General features: G+C 35.9%; 5 protein-coding genes across 5 annotated transcripts in view; 4 read left to right on the top strand and 1 right to left on the bottom strand.

Annotated features, from left to right (window-relative positions):
- Positions 1–7: 7 nt before the first annotated feature.
- LOC129566793 (caspase-1-like) lies at positions 8–2,129 on the top strand. The gene is made up of 3 exons (XM_055443016.1): positions 8–297; positions 720–1,027; positions 1,197–2,129. The coding sequence occupies exons 1-3, from the start codon at positions 194–196 to the stop codon at positions 1,841–1,843; spliced, it is 1,059 nt and encodes a 352-aa protein (XP_055298991.1). The 5' UTR covers positions 8–193; the 3' UTR covers positions 1,844–2,129.
- A 157-nt stretch (positions 2,130–2,286) lies between these two features.
- Positions 2,287–14,333, top strand: part of LOC129566913 (nucleolar transcription factor 1-B-like) — a 324,444-nt gene continuing 312,397 nt past the window's right edge. The window contains exon 1 of the mRNA XM_055443303.1: positions 2,287–2,301. The gene's annotated coding sequence lies outside the window, so the exon portion shown is untranslated. The remainder of the gene's footprint in view (positions 2,302–14,333) is intronic.
- LOC129566915 (caspase-1-like) lies at positions 2,385–5,597 on the top strand. The gene is made up of 4 exons (XM_055443306.1): positions 2,385–2,873; positions 2,977–3,063; positions 3,224–3,498; positions 3,722–5,597. The coding sequence occupies exons 1-4, from the start codon at positions 2,785–2,787 to the stop codon at positions 4,396–4,398; spliced, it is 1,128 nt and encodes a 375-aa protein (XP_055299281.1). The 5' UTR covers positions 2,385–2,784; the 3' UTR covers positions 4,399–5,597.
- Positions 7,951–9,934, bottom strand: LOC129566914 (uncharacterized). The gene is made up of 3 exons (XM_055443304.1): positions 9,712–9,934; positions 8,984–9,604; positions 7,951–8,888 (listed from the first exon to the last, which is right to left on the bottom strand). The coding sequence occupies exons 1-3, from the start codon at positions 9,776–9,778 to the stop codon at positions 8,080–8,082; spliced, it is 1,497 nt and encodes a 498-aa protein (XP_055299279.1). The 5' UTR covers positions 9,779–9,934; the 3' UTR covers positions 7,951–8,079.
- On the top strand, positions 9,958–13,267 carry LOC129567013 (uncharacterized). The gene is made up of 4 exons (XM_055443462.1): positions 9,958–9,979; positions 10,044–11,190; positions 12,207–12,721; positions 12,813–13,267. The coding sequence occupies exons 2-4, from the start codon at positions 10,182–10,184 to the stop codon at positions 13,167–13,169; spliced, it is 1,881 nt and encodes a 626-aa protein (XP_055299437.1). The 5' UTR covers positions 9,958–9,979; positions 10,044–10,181; the 3' UTR covers positions 13,170–13,267.

Below are 14,333 nucleotides of genomic sequence, written 5' to 3'. Positions count from 1 at the left end.
TTTTACCTATTCCATTGGTTGGATTGAGAGTGACTCAGATCATCTATGTGCTAGGATGGTGGGTTATATTTGTTGATCATGAACTAGTTGAGTTGCAGTGGCTGTGACAGAACTACCTCATAGCCGCTGACATAGATATCATCGAAGCAAAAAATTGTTTTCACTGAGTTTGAATTTAAAAACATCACAAAATATGGGTAATTTCCTCACACAATGTGTGAGCTCAGGAGAGCGGGTGAACCGAACTGCAAAAAGAAAACCAGATAAAACGAAGCCAAAGAACGATGACGCAATCAAGTAAGTTATTGAATAATATATTAACCGTAGTAATTCTATTGTCTTAGGTTGGGAGAATGAAACAATTATCAGGGTCGCTTTCTTCGTATACAAATACATGGGAAAGATTTGACGTAAGACGCCGAGACGCCTCTACGCGTAGAATGCTCGAAGCTGTCATCGTACACATATTGAACACGAACATTGTTGTTTACACAATCGCACTCACACAAATGAACGCATCGATAGTGCCCGCTCAATTAATATGTACGATGACTGTTTTGAATGTCCCTCGCCTAGAGTGCTGCGTGTCGTTTTTCTTCGTTTATTAAGCGATCTTGCAATTATAATTATTAAAACGATAACAAACATTTATCTTTGATCGCTCACCGATAGATAATCTTTCCATTGATAACAAATTACACGATATTATGAAATTGCAGGCACAAACCTCCGGCGACACAAACAAAGAATAACATTCCGAAACCAAGCACACAGTCGACGGTCACCATGGCGGAAAGACCGATTGCACCACGTCGACCAATAGAGTATTACTATAAAATGGATCACAGAAACCGTGGAATAGCGTTGATATTCAACCATGAAACATTCTATGACTTTGATTTGTCAATCAGGAAAGGCACAAATGTTGATCGCGATCGATTGGAGCACACATTTACCGATCTCGGTTTCGATGTTCGAATTCATGACAACAAAACGGAAGCACAGATAAAGGGTATTTTGCAAGAAGGTGAGTCATTCACTCGGTTCATTGACACTTTTTATTCGATTTGCGATTGAATGAAATGTGTTTATCCATTCAATTGAAGCTCATATTTCATTTTTGAATGATTTTTTTTTATCCAACTGAAAGTGTAAATTCCGAATGAACTAAAAAAAAATTTCAATCATCTTTTCAGTTGCTGATATGGATCATACTGACAACGATTGCTTAGCGGTTATGATAATGTCACACGGTGAACTAGTGCCATTCGTTGATTACACAACGGGTGAAGAGAGTAATACGATACTGTCCCATGATTTGATGGGGTATATACATGCAAGAGATAAAAAATATCCGTTGCAAACGATCTGGAAAGACTTCACTGATGAACGCTGTCCATCGTTGAAAAATAAACCGCGAATATTCATCATACAAGCTTGTCAAGGTGATAAAACCGATGAAGGCTTCAAAATGATCGGCAAACGAAACCTCGGCCGAAGAGTTGAAACGGACGGAATACCTTTTGAACCGCTGAAACTAAAGCCAATATTGCCACAACATGACTTTATTGTAGCTTATGCAACATTGCCTGGATTCTACTCGTTCCGTAACACCGAAAATGGGTCGTGGTTCGTTCAATCGCTTTGCAATGAAATTAAAGAACGAAAGAGTAATTATGATCTTCTGAAAATATTTACATTCGTCAATCAAACGGTGGCTTATGACTATGAATCGAACGCAGAATATTCCGAACTAGATCAAAAGAAACAAATGCCATGCATTATGACAATGCTCACAAAGTTACTGCTGTTTCCAAAGAAGGAGATTGTGTATTATGATTAAGCGTGTTCAATCACAAGTGTTTTTTTTTAATTCAGAGTTTTATATTTCATTGAAGATGCATTTATTTTCATATACTCTTCATATTTTGTTATTATTACTAATTAATGAGACCATGTATTATTGAGATATTCAGTTTTTTACAATTTTATTAGTCGATAAGTTAAATCAAGAGTATGCAATAAGTTGATAAATAATGAATGATAAAATTGCAATAATCCAAGCCCTTTGGGATAGGTAAAAAGGACAAAATAAATATCCCTCAAGGCAAAGCCCGTCCGAATATAAATATGCGTCTTTTATTCTACAGTCAATTGTTTTGTTTTCAATCGTCATTCAGAGTAAACAGAGTCTACTCAATGCTGATGTTCTTCGTATGTGACTTAAACACACATGTTACGCCTATGCATGTGTGCACTGTGCACAAATGTGACAGTTCAGCGCTTGTCGGTGTATTTCCAGCGTATTGCGATGCATTGGTATTAGGTCATCGTCTTTACAACATACACACACACACACACACACACACACACCGCATTTCGTAGCAATAAAACGATCACGTTGCATCGGACACCACACACGCTGAATGGAAATAAAAAAATAGTGTCAAACAACGAGTAATTTTTATTGTTGTTTTGTTCGCAGGCGTACCGGCATTAAACACTTATACAAAATCGCCCATATCGTTTAATTTCGGTGACATTAGCGACAGCTACACAATATGCATACGCTTTGCATAATTCATTAGCATTGTTTGCATGTTTGCATTGACATTGACTATTGTGCGTACGAATATCGCACACACATTACATTCTTTGTGACGTCATAAGATTGTGTTCAAAGTGGTTTGTTGGGACGAAAAACTTGTGATTGCTATTTTCTGAATTTGTTTGTTGCTGTTTTGCCGTGTAAAATCAGGTTTTGACGCAGAAAATTACATAAAAATGGGCAATTCACTAACAAAGTGTTGTGACAAAGAAAGTGCGCCAGACAAGAAGAAACTCGAAGAAACGGAGGTGGCGTATACACCAAGGTGAGATTATTGCTTTATCGATTTAGATCATTTTTAAACAAATAATATGATCGAATTATGTTGATAAAAAAAAATGAAATGAATGATTTTTTCATAATAACAGCGATGGCACACCGAATGGCTATCCGAAGAAATCCATTACTATCAAGGAAGCTGAAGAGTCGAAAATTGACGTCGTTGATAGTACAAGGTGAGGTTATCTCTGCTTAGCATTCATACTGTGAATCATTTTGACAAAATAATTGTACAATTTCGATGACCGATTGATTGTGATAGCATTGATATTGTTATGAATCATGTTAATTTTTTGTTTATTTTTTTTTCATTCGTTTTTTGTGTAATTTCATCAGCATCGATCCACTGCCAATGCCTCAATTTGACACTCCAGATACGATTGAGGCAAAGTGGGACGATCAATTCAGCCCAAACCATTACTACAAAATGAACCACAAAAAACGCGGCCTAGCATTGATTTTCAACCATGAAGTATTCGACTGTAACACTCCGCGAAAAGGCACACGAGCCGATCGTGATAATTTGCATAAAACACTCGAAGCGCTGGATTTTGATGTGGAAATCTTTGAAAACGAGTCCATTTCCGACATTAAAGGCATTCTTGAAGAAAGTGAGTACTCGATTTAACATTTGTATAGCCCAAGAAAAAAAGAATTACCACACGGTGATATGTTCACCTGATAAAATTGTTTCGATCATTCAAACCGGTTTTTAGCAGACGGTCAAGAAACTTTTGACATGGACGAAATAACACCAATCAAATTTAATGAAACATCACTGAATGATATCGATATTTGAAATTTGTTATTAATTTATACTTTGTTGTTTTTCAGTTGCTGCCAAAGATCACTCGGATAGTGATTGTTTGATGATCGTCGTTTTAACACACGGTGACCAAGTGCCATTGGTTGGTAGTCGAAACTTTCGAGGTCAATTATTATCGACCATTTTAGCGCATGACCTTGTCAGCTATTTGCATGCATCGGACAATAAATATCCATTGCAAAAGATTTGGGAGCATTTCACGGATGATAAATGTCCCAGCCTGGCCAATAAACCGAAAATTTTTTTGATCCAAGCGTGCCAAGGTAAAGCGACCGACGAAGGGTATGGTGTGTCAACGCAAAACTATAGCTCGATATACCGACGACGAGCACCTGGACAGGATAGTAATCCGTTTTCGACGACCAAATACAAGACATTCGAATCCGTACAACTTGACAAAAAGAAACGGCCACAAAAGGACTATTTAATTGTATACTCCACAATGCCGGGCCATGTATCGTATCGAGACACTGAAAACGGCACTTGGTTCATTGAAAGTCTCTGTAAAGTACTCAACGAGAAAAAACATGAACTGGACTTATTTCAAATGCTTACTTTAGTCAATCAGAAGGTGGCTGTTGATTATCAATCGGAAGATGCTTACAAACAAATGCCGTGCATTGTATCAATGCTCACGAAATTGATTATGTTCCCGAAAAAGAAACCACTTACCAATGGATTTTAGAGGAAAAAACCGATTGTATTTTAAGAAACGATTAGATCTGTTTGAATCCGTGCATTTTATCCACTTTTTGCATTTAAAATTAGCCTGTATTTTATTTTTAAACTTTAGTCATTCGTCCGAACAAAGGTGCGGTCGCATTTTTTTGACACTATTCAATCGCTCACGATGAGATTTTTTTCTTCTTTAATTGTCAAACTATAAACTAATGCTTAAAAATTCAATATACTACTTTGTAAATACTCTATGATTAAGAGGAGTATATTTTATTAGAGAAAAGATTTATTTTCCATTTTACACATTCGAACAACGAACAGATATTTTTATATCGCTTAAGACTTATTGCAATTTTAAACATCCACAATTGACATTATTTTTTATGCATTTATTAATTGTGCATTTAGCTATTTTTTTACAATTTACATTTCGTTTTGCTAAACGATCTACATTTATTTTAGTCCTATTGAAGCTAATGTTTTGTTCGGATTATGGCATCCTAGATAAATCTTATCCTAGGTAAGGTAAATTCAAAATAGCAGATTCAAATCCATGAGCTATTGTAAAAATAGTAATGAGCTTACTTTTAAAATTAGCGATGAATTGACATTATATTATTGTAGTCGATATGCCAAACATCGTATCACAATTGAACCGTTGCGACAAAAAACCTGATTCTACCACTTCAATTTCTTTGCGTTGTGGTAAAATTCCATACAAAACATACAAGTGAGCGTAGTCAACGCTTTATCACTTTGGTTATTAACGTCTGGACTGTAATGATCGGCAGTTGTGCAAGATTCAAATGGAATTGGAATGATGGATTCCTGAAGAAATTGTTTTTATTGAAATTATGTATAGGTATATTTAATATACCTGAAAAAATGAAATCAAAATCACAAAAAATTAATTATTTGATTCAAATAGGATGAGCATTTTATTAGTATTAGTTTTAGCATAAATCCAAATTTATTTAGAAAACATTTTTTTGTAACTAATCAAAATTTAGCCCATCCTAGCGAAACTTGTAATAATCCTCGCCATACGCATAATTTTATTATTGTAATCAATTGCTAATTAGTGTTATTTCACGTATTCATGTTGTTGCCGTAGAGATTAGAATGAAAAAAAAAATATGAAAACGAAAATAAAGGTTTAGAAAAAAATATAAAAGTAGAATAAATAAACTTGTATATAAAAATCGATTCGAATTTGTTTTTTTACTTAAAAGTGCAGCAGAAGGACCTTCTAACTGTAATTTTCGTCGCTATATTAAATCATTCAGAGAAAATGTTTTTAAGACACCCTGAGTGAAAATATTGGAACCAACTATGACTATTAATAATTAATTCCGCATATTTTAACTGGCTATTGACTGGCTAAAAGAGATTATCTCGGATAAAACCTTCAATTTTAGTCAAGTTCATCTACGCAGGGCAAACCAAAAAATTTAAAATAAATATATTTTGACATTTTCTGGCGGTAAATAAATTTTTCACCATTTTTGGATTTTTCGAAAATATTTCAAGGTCATTCGTACATTTTTTATTCATGAAAAATAAATTTTTCACGACTTGCCTAAATGTTTTGGTTCAGGAAATTGAATTTTATTTTTTTCAATCGTTCAAAAATGGTTTCGTAAATATTTTCTGTATTTTTAGCTTCAATTCAAATACTTCGATCACCAAGCAGACTTGAAAACTAACAAAATCAAGTAGTACACCGAAGAGGCGAAAACAGACGATATATACCTCGATTGAAGGAATTCTCTGGCAAATGTTTTTGATTTTTTCCCGAAAGCAATGTATTTTGAGATCATCGACGCTTCGAAAATTAAAATATCAGATTGTAGTTGGCAATCATAGCATGCACTAAAATTTTGAACAAAAAATTTTAATTTATGTTTAGTTGTTATTTTATCTCTTTTTCTATCCGCAAATTCCGAGTTCATTGCGATGTGAAGAGTATGCCTTGGAAAGAGCTTACTTGGAATAGGAACATCGAAGTAGATAGTGAACAACATGCTGATTAGAAGATAGTAAAGTTAATGATGGTTTCGACATAATCAGAAAGAGATTAGTTGATTGTGCAGTGTGTACACTTGATGGCGAAAAGAGGTCAACATTTTGCATGGCCGCAATATTCAGACGGTAGAATAACATGAGACATTTAATTCAATTCAATTGAATCCAAGCAATCCATAGGTTATGTTGGTTTCATCCGAACTTCAGTACAAGTGCAATCCCAATGGGAGAATAAATTCTTCATTTACATGAATTGCACGTTTTCATCCGGTCAATGTATATACATAACCTTGGGTGTGTGTGTGTGTGTTGTGTGTTTCTACATGTCTGAAAATGTTCAAAAACTTGGCCATTCTAGAGAAGACGAATGAATCAAAATTTCTTGAAAATTTGATTTCAATTTCGACCGCAAAATATCGGCCAACACATTGATTTGTGATCCGACTGGCTGACGCAGTCGATTCATTGACATTATTGGTTGTCTGCTCGAATTACCGAATATCCAATTGATTTGAGTTGTGCTCAAAGTTCTCGAAATGCTTCTGTGATTTGTACAAGTGGCAGACTGAGAAATCGATAACTAGTCGCAATACACTTCGAGTCGTACACGTTGAAACCGAAACAGGAAGAACAATCGAAAATAGTTAGAGGAAAGCCGATATCACCTGAAAATGTCGAAGTTGCTTCTCGTTCAAAATATATAGTTATTTCAAGCTCAAGTATGCGAAATCCTTTCCGTCGTTCAAATCGATAGACATATCAAGAGAAAGCGAGTGAGAGTCATCCATTTAACACGTTACCAGAGCAGATGCTACAAGCACTAAATTTTTCCCAAAACACACACAAACGCAGCTCGACACTCATTTCGGTCGAAAGTTGCGAGTAATCAATTCTAATTTGTGATTTATGCTCAGCTGTTAGTTGCAATGTAATAAAAGTCAATCAGGGTGAGTGAAAGATAAGATCTGAGTGGTCAGATACGCGTGTACACTTAACATTGTATTTTGGTGTTGAAAACAGAAAGAAAAAATAACAGAAGGGGGTGGTAAAATGGAGATGGAATTCAGAGTATCCATGTAACAATCTGTACTTGTGATTTAGCCCGTTTATCGTGAGCACTGCTTATTTCCACTCTCTGGCAACTTGTTTTTATCACAATTTATTTATATTTGATGAACAAAGATGGTTTTCGGTCGTAAAAATGATAGGCTGGCATCAAATGTGCTACATAGAACCGGAGGTGGAAGCAAGCAAGCAAAAACTCTGCTTCGAGCAAGTAGCAAGTTAATTTTTTGAGTAGTAAGTAGCAGACTGTTCAATTTCTAAAGAAAAACTCGAATGAAGCAAGTGGGTTTTTACTTGCTTGAAAGAAGTAGATTATATTTCTGAGTATGCTCATTGCTTGTCTACTCCATTACTTGCTCGAACCTAGTTTAACGTGCTTTGGATGTATGGATGTATTGATTTTGGAAAAAGTAGAGTATGTTTCATGCGGTGAGCAAATCCCAAAATAAAGTATTTTTTCCAACCGATATACTATTTATTTTTCACTACATTGTTTGGATCACAGTCACATTGACTACATTATTTTTTCAAAGAAAATACTTGATAGTATTATTTATGCTCTGCTTAAAAGTAATTTGTACAACTACAATTGAAAAAGTTACAATTGAAATAGATCGTAATTGTCATGAATGAATAACACTTTTTCGACTCTGTATGGGTCGATGGTTGCACGGCGACTTCTGATTACGGAACCAGCGAATGAGAATGAACTTTCGGCCGTTGCCGTTGTCGCTTGGATGCTAAATAAAACTTTAGCTATCGCAGCTAAATTTGGATAGTTGTCAGCAAATTTTCTCCAAAAATCCAGCACATCATCGAAGATTTCTCGGATGTCTTGAAATCGCAATAATTCGCCTTCAATTGAATTATCTAGTCCGGCTCTATGGATTGGCACATGACGAGACAAAAGTTTTTCACGCAGACTCATGTGTCGACTCTGAACGTTGTCCGGTGGATGCTCGCTCTCGTCATGTGGGTCGCTTGCACTTGGCAGCTTAATCTTGAGCTGATCAACCATTCGATGAAGCAGATCTTCTCTTGAAAGGTCTTTATCGCGAAGCCACGATTGTATTAATGGCAGGTGTTGACTCGAAGGGTCCAAAATAGCAGCAGCAATACATGCATCCGTCAACTGGAAACGATGGTCCAGATTTTTCAGGAGAATGTTGACTACTTTGTTAATAACTTCACACATATTCTCACGTTGGATTTGTTCTAAATTTCCCTTGATTTCCACATAGAACAAAATAAGTGAATTTAACGTAGGGTAACTGTTCCCTTGTACGTATTTGGTGAAAGTATTGAACACTTCGAGCACTTCGACGATTCGTCCTAGCAATGCAAGTTCTGAGCGTGATAAAATCAATTCATACGCTGCATGATGTTCAAGACATTTCTTGACGATAGCTGTAAAAATTCAAAAAAGAAAAAGAGTAAATTGTATTTGAAAATTTTCAAATGATGTTATGACGAAACCACACAATTTCCATATATGTACTCACCTGAATTATGAAAATGAGCATGACAGACTTTGTAAATGCAATTCCATCGAACTGAACTAATACTCTTCAAGCCATCCATTCCTGCTGGTGCCGCTGTCAAATCTTCGACGCTAAATCGCTCATCGGCTTCAATCGCTTCCTCAATCGCTGTTAATTCCTCAAGCAACTCAAAAATTTGCTTTTGTCGTTCATTTTTGGCCATTTTCGTTAACTGACCATAGCTGTATAGCAATGCTTTTTGGATAAGACGCAACTTTTTGATGATATTTTTCACATCTTCGATTCCCTCGCCCTTTTGAATTAGGTCAAATTGAATGAGTCGGTTGATGGAATGTGCTATGCATTTAATTTTGACGAATCCCATGTCGTTTACCGTTCGATTGACATTGGCTGCCCCATCCACGACCGCAATTATTTCTTTGTCTCTGAGGCCATATTCATCCATCATTGCATTGAAGTTTTCTTCGATGCGTATCGATGTGTGTGGGTGTTCGAACATAGCTGTTTTCAATACACGGCTCATAAGTTTCCAACTATCGGTTACATAATGGCACGTATATGTCATGTATGAAATACGACGGTAATTGTCCGTCCACATATCAAATGCGACGCAACAGTGCTCTGAAAAATGGTCAAAATAGAAAAATGTTGAAAAAAATGAACACACATTCCATGTTTTGAATTCTATTGACTGAATCAATCAATTTGATTCGTCATTTTGTACTTACGTTGGGTTTCTTTCAAATGACCAATCAATTTTGTTTTCAAACAGTCAAACATGTCATCAAGGGCCATGTTTGCAATTGTTGTTCTCGACGGAATGTCACTCTTTTTCCTATTTAGTGAGGTGAAAAAATCCAGAAACCCCACTTTTTCGACCACATTGAATGGCAGCAAATCTCGACAAAGCCAAACCAAAATTCGTCTCGAGAACACAAACTTTTCATCGACTTTTCCGATCTTTTTCGATCTTTGGACAAGTTTTTTGCAATAAAGGTATTTTTACAATATCTTTCTCCAATATAGGTTTGATCTTATTTTCCTCAAACATTTCTTATAGACTTGCGAGAAGTCTTTTCGCTCAGATTTTCAAAACGCATTGAACTTCACGTATGACAAATACGAGCAACTGGATGAAGTGAAGATAAATGACATTTGTGGTGTATTGTTCGATGGAGACTATCGAAGAGGCGAAGTCATGGAAATTGTATCAGAAGGAAATGAAGAAACTTGCGAGGTATTTTTGATCGATTATGGGCACAGCATTTTCGTTCAAAAATCACAAATACATATGCTCAAATTCGAGCATGCCACCGTCGCTCCGTTTTCCTTCGAATGTCAGCTTGCTGTACTGAACAAAGACAATGAAGATTTCACTGACTCCAAGAAAAATGAACTGTTGCAAACGTTCCAGGAAATCGTGAAGAAAAATGATAAAGTTTTGATATATTTCAAAGGTTTGGTGCCCGGAACGTACTATAAATACGATGTGATTTTACTGACAGACGATTGCAATGGGAACGCATATCTTTTACACGAATCATACGCAGCATTCAACTACAACAAAATTGTTTTTGATAACAAAGTATGTGAAGATTGGTTTAAGAGTCTCGTCTATGAGCCATTCGGTTTGAAGTCTGATTCACAAATTGGTTCGAAGAAACTGGTTGAAATATCTCACATCGTATCACCGACGGAAATCTACGTGAGAGATGAAAAAGGCGCAAAACGTATTACGGAAATTCGACAAGAAATAAATTCTTATGTACGTTCGGTTAGAGGCCGTGTCAATATAAATTGGTCGCTTGGAGATAATTGCTTGGTTATTCAGCAGAATCCGTTGGTAACGAGCAAGATGATGCTATGGTATCGTGGACGGATACTAGCGCAAAGTGAATATTCATATGAAGTGTTTATTTGCGACTATGGGTACAAAGTCCAAGCAAGAGCATGTGATTTGATGCCGATTACAGATAACTTAGCAAATCACGAAGATTCAGTGACATTCTGCAGCGTGGATATTCCCAGCATTGCATCAATCGATCTAGAAGAAACCGTAACGTTACTGCGTGAATTGTTCAGAAGCTATACAAAATTGGCAGCTAGCTATAGCGAGCACATGGCTGTTATAACACTGTGGGGAAGTAATGCACCCGGTGAAATTGGATGGGACCACGATTGGGACGATTTGAACTTGAAACTCATGAGTCGCTTAATTTATTTTATTTTTTATTTTATTTTATTTGTGATTAGCTTTCGCTTTTTAGTTTTACAATTATTAAAATCCCTAACTTTTATTCTTTTATGTGCAAGGCAAGTCTCTTTTTAAATATATTAATACTATCTACATTTTTTATTTCATTTGGTAATTCGTTAAATAATTTCACACCGTTGTATAATATACATTTTCTTGCGTTCTCTGTTCTTATATCTGGAAGCCTAATTTCATTTCTATTTCTTGTATTTCTATTGTGGAATTCATTTGCATATCTAATTTTATTACATAAGTATCGGGGGACGAGATCATTTTTCATTTTATAAACAAGTAACATGGCATTATAGTTAATTCTTTCGGCTACACTCATCCAATTCAAACTTTTTAACATAAATTCAGAAGGAGTTCTATAGTCGCATTTCAAAATATATCGCATAGCTCGATTTTGTAGTTTTTGCATCAGTTCAATTTGTTCCTTCGTACAATTTATATAAAGCGTTGAACAATAATCGTAATGAGGTTGAATAATCGAATTGTATACAATTTTTCTTATATCGAAAGTTATTTTGTCACGGATTCGGTACAATACATTTATTTTACTGGCTAATTTTTTGGTTATAGAATTTATTTGTGCATTGAAGTCCAGTTTTTCATCAATTTCAAATCCTAAATATTTAATTTCTTTGACCCTTTCTATGATTTGATTATCCATTTTTATTTCAAGATCATTCATGTCACTAGAGTTTTCTTTACCAATTAACATCCATTTGCTTTTTAGAACATTCGTTTTAAGTTTGTTGGCATTAAACCAGTATTCAATTTTTTTCAGTTCACGATTTGCTATTTCTATGGCAGTTCTAGTATTTTTGTGTTTTACTATTAGCCCAGTATCATCGGCAAAAAGAACAATTTCGCCTATGTCTGGTATTTCGGGGAGGTCGTTAATGTATAAAAGAAATAAGTAAACACTCAGCTGTGTACCTTGTGGTAAACCAATTGGAACTTCAGCTTCGTTAGATAAAACTCCCTTAAATTTCGTATGCTGTTTTCTATTACGATTAATGATGAAATCGATACAATACTACATTGACAGAACACAATACCAATACAGAACCAATAAATTTGGAAATGATGATGGTCGTGATGATAGTTTCGATGAATGTCAAATGTTGGAAAAATGTGCGCTCAGTGAAATTGGTGACGAAGCATCTGCAATTGCCCCGACAAACGAACCGTGCTCAACAAATATTGCTAAATGGGACCTCCCAAGTCGCATTGATCGAGCTACGATTTCTGGAATTGTAACACACATTCACGAAACTGGAACCATTTTCGTGCAAATTGAAAAGGACCATGAGATCGCAAATTCCTTGGAAATATCTATTACAAACTATCTTGCCGGAAAGCCACAATGCGAAATGGGTCACGTATGGCGAAAATCCAACACCTGCTTTACCAAGCATGGCGAATACTTTCGTCGGGGTATTATCAAGTCAATTGATCGAGAAAACGGGACGTGCCAGGTGAGAACATTTCTTTCCACAGCAAGCAACTTCATTGCTAATGACATCGCTAATGACATGACATTGACTTTTTTCAATTCTTTCTCTGCAGATAATGTTCGTCGACTATGGTGATAAAGTTGTGACACGATTGAATAATTTGTATGCGGCCACAAGTTTCTCTGAAATTCCAATGTTGGTGCATCGCTTTTTTGTTCCGGAGCTCCGAGCATACAGCCGAAACAAGCAATGGTCGAACACAACCATTGAAGAATGTCGCGAATTTCTCGTAAACAAGCCATGCAAGATTGAAATCAAAGGGAACTTGAGTCAGTCGGTCAAGGAAAAAATTGTGCCGTGCTCAATTATTCAAGCTATCCGTAGATTGGACTTGGCATCTTTTGTGGAAAATCATGGTTTATTCATCGATGAACAATTAGATCAAGGACAAAAGATTTTACTTGTTTAATATAATAATAAAAATATTTTTTCTTATATAAATCTAATAAATCATTTAACCCTCAATCGCTCACCTGGGTCTGGCCAGACCTTTTTCGTTTTTGATCGTTAATTAACACATTCCTAGCGACTTGAGTTTTAAGTTACCTGCCTAAAATTTCATTGGCTATTGATCTAACAAAAGATCCATTAAAAAAATCACACCTTCGATCGCTCACCTCGGGTCTGGCTGGACCCCTATGTATTTGTATGCATTTGTAAGGTATGCAAGCCATCTCATTTTTCACGAGACTGATAAAAGTTAATTGATATCTGTCTTAAGCAAAGTTGTAGAGCAGGTCAAGTACTACAATTTATTTCAGTTCACCATCTCCTTATCTCTTATCAGTTCCGCGAAAAATGATAAGAGATATCTCGCGTTTTTCGCGGTTTTTTGCGCAACTGATAAGAGATAACGGATCTATGTCTTGGGCAAAGTTGTAGTACTTTATCTGCCCTACCACTTCGTTGAAGACAGTCATCACTTATCTCTTATCCAAAACGGAGAAATACTTGATGTATTTTGTTGACGATTGAAGCAAAGTATATCAATAGCGCCACCTAACATGATGCGACATTGGATGCGACGTTCGAACGAATCAACACCCCTGTGTACAACGCACACATAGACTCTTTGCATTCACACGAACGTACACACAAAGACTTTACTTTCACACGTACGTATAGTTACAGAGATTTGTGGTTGGTGGCGCTCCCAACAAAGTTTCCACAGCAGTTCTAAACGTCAAGCATTGCTATAGCATATGAGATAGACAGTGTTGCTCTTATCAGTTACGTGAAATACGCGAAAAACCGCAGAAGACCGCTAGCATGATGGATAGTTTTGATTATCATTTTTTGCGTAACTGATAACGAAATAAAGAAGAGATAAGTGATAACTGTCTCCGACAAAGTGGTAGGGCAGATAAAGTACTACAGATTTGCCCAGAGCATAAATTCGTTATCTCTTTGATTATTATCGCGAAACACCGCGAATAACGCGAGATATCTCTTATCATTTTTCGCGGAACTGATAAGAGATAAGGAAATGGCGAATAGAAAAAAATTGTATAACTGGACAGTTATCACTTATCTTTTATCAGTCTCATGAAAAATAAGATGGCATGCATACCTT

This window comes from Sitodiplosis mosellana, unplaced genomic scaffold (genome assembly GCF_009176505.1).
Source record: "Sitodiplosis mosellana isolate CC-2019 unplaced genomic scaffold, AAFC_SMos_1.0 Smas_scaffold_5, whole genome shotgun sequence".
Taxonomy (NCBI): Eukaryota; Metazoa; Arthropoda; class Insecta; order Diptera; family Cecidomyiidae; genus Sitodiplosis; species Sitodiplosis mosellana.
The sequence above is the reverse complement of the archived record's forward strand: the minus strand, read 5'-3'. Positions and strand labels throughout refer to the sequence as shown.

Excerpts from the sequence above, each read along its gene's own strand:
- LOC129566914 (XM_055443304.1), bottom strand. The coding sequence starts at position 9,778 with ATGGCCCTTGATGACATGTTTGACTGTTTGAAAACAAAATTGATTGGT. Across the intron at positions 9,605-9,711 it reads TCATTTGAAAGAAACCCAAC|AGCACTGTTGCGTCGCATTT; the intron begins GTAAGTACAAAA and ends ACCATTTTTCAG. Across the intron at positions 8,889-8,983 it reads TGCTCATTTTCATAATTCAG|CTATCGTCAAGAAATGTCTT; the intron begins GTGAGTACATAT and ends GAATTTTTACAG.
- LOC129567013 (XM_055443462.1), top strand. The coding sequence starts at position 10,182 with ATGGAAATTGTATCAGAAGGAAATGAAGAAACTTGCGAGGTATTTTTG. Across the intron at positions 11,191-12,206 it reads TTTGAACTTGAAACTCATGA|CTTCGTTAGATAAAACTCCC; the intron begins GTCGCTTAATTT and ends TTGGAACTTCAG. Across the intron at positions 12,722-12,812 it reads GAGAAAACGGGACGTGCCAG|ATAATGTTCGTCGACTATGG; the intron begins GTGAGAACATTT and ends CTTTCTCTGCAG.
- LOC129566793 (XM_055443016.1), top strand. The coding sequence starts at position 194 with ATGGGTAATTTCCTCACACAATGTGTGAGCTCAGGAGAGCGGGTGAAC. Across the intron at positions 298-719 it reads AAGAACGATGACGCAATCAA|GCACAAACCTCCGGCGACAC; the intron begins GTAAGTTATTGA and ends ATGAAATTGCAG. Across the intron at positions 1,028-1,196 it reads AAAGGGTATTTTGCAAGAAG|TTGCTGATATGGATCATACT; the intron begins GTGAGTCATTCA and ends TCATCTTTTCAG.
- LOC129566915 (XM_055443306.1), top strand. The coding sequence starts at position 2,785 with ATGGGCAATTCACTAACAAAGTGTTGTGACAAAGAAAGTGCGCCAGAC. Across the intron at positions 3,064-3,223 it reads GACGTCGTTGATAGTACAAG|CATCGATCCACTGCCAATGC; the intron begins GTGAGGTTATCT and ends TAATTTCATCAG. Across the intron at positions 3,499-3,721 it reads TAAAGGCATTCTTGAAGAAA|TTGCTGCCAAAGATCACTCG; the intron begins GTGAGTACTCGA and ends GTTGTTTTTCAG.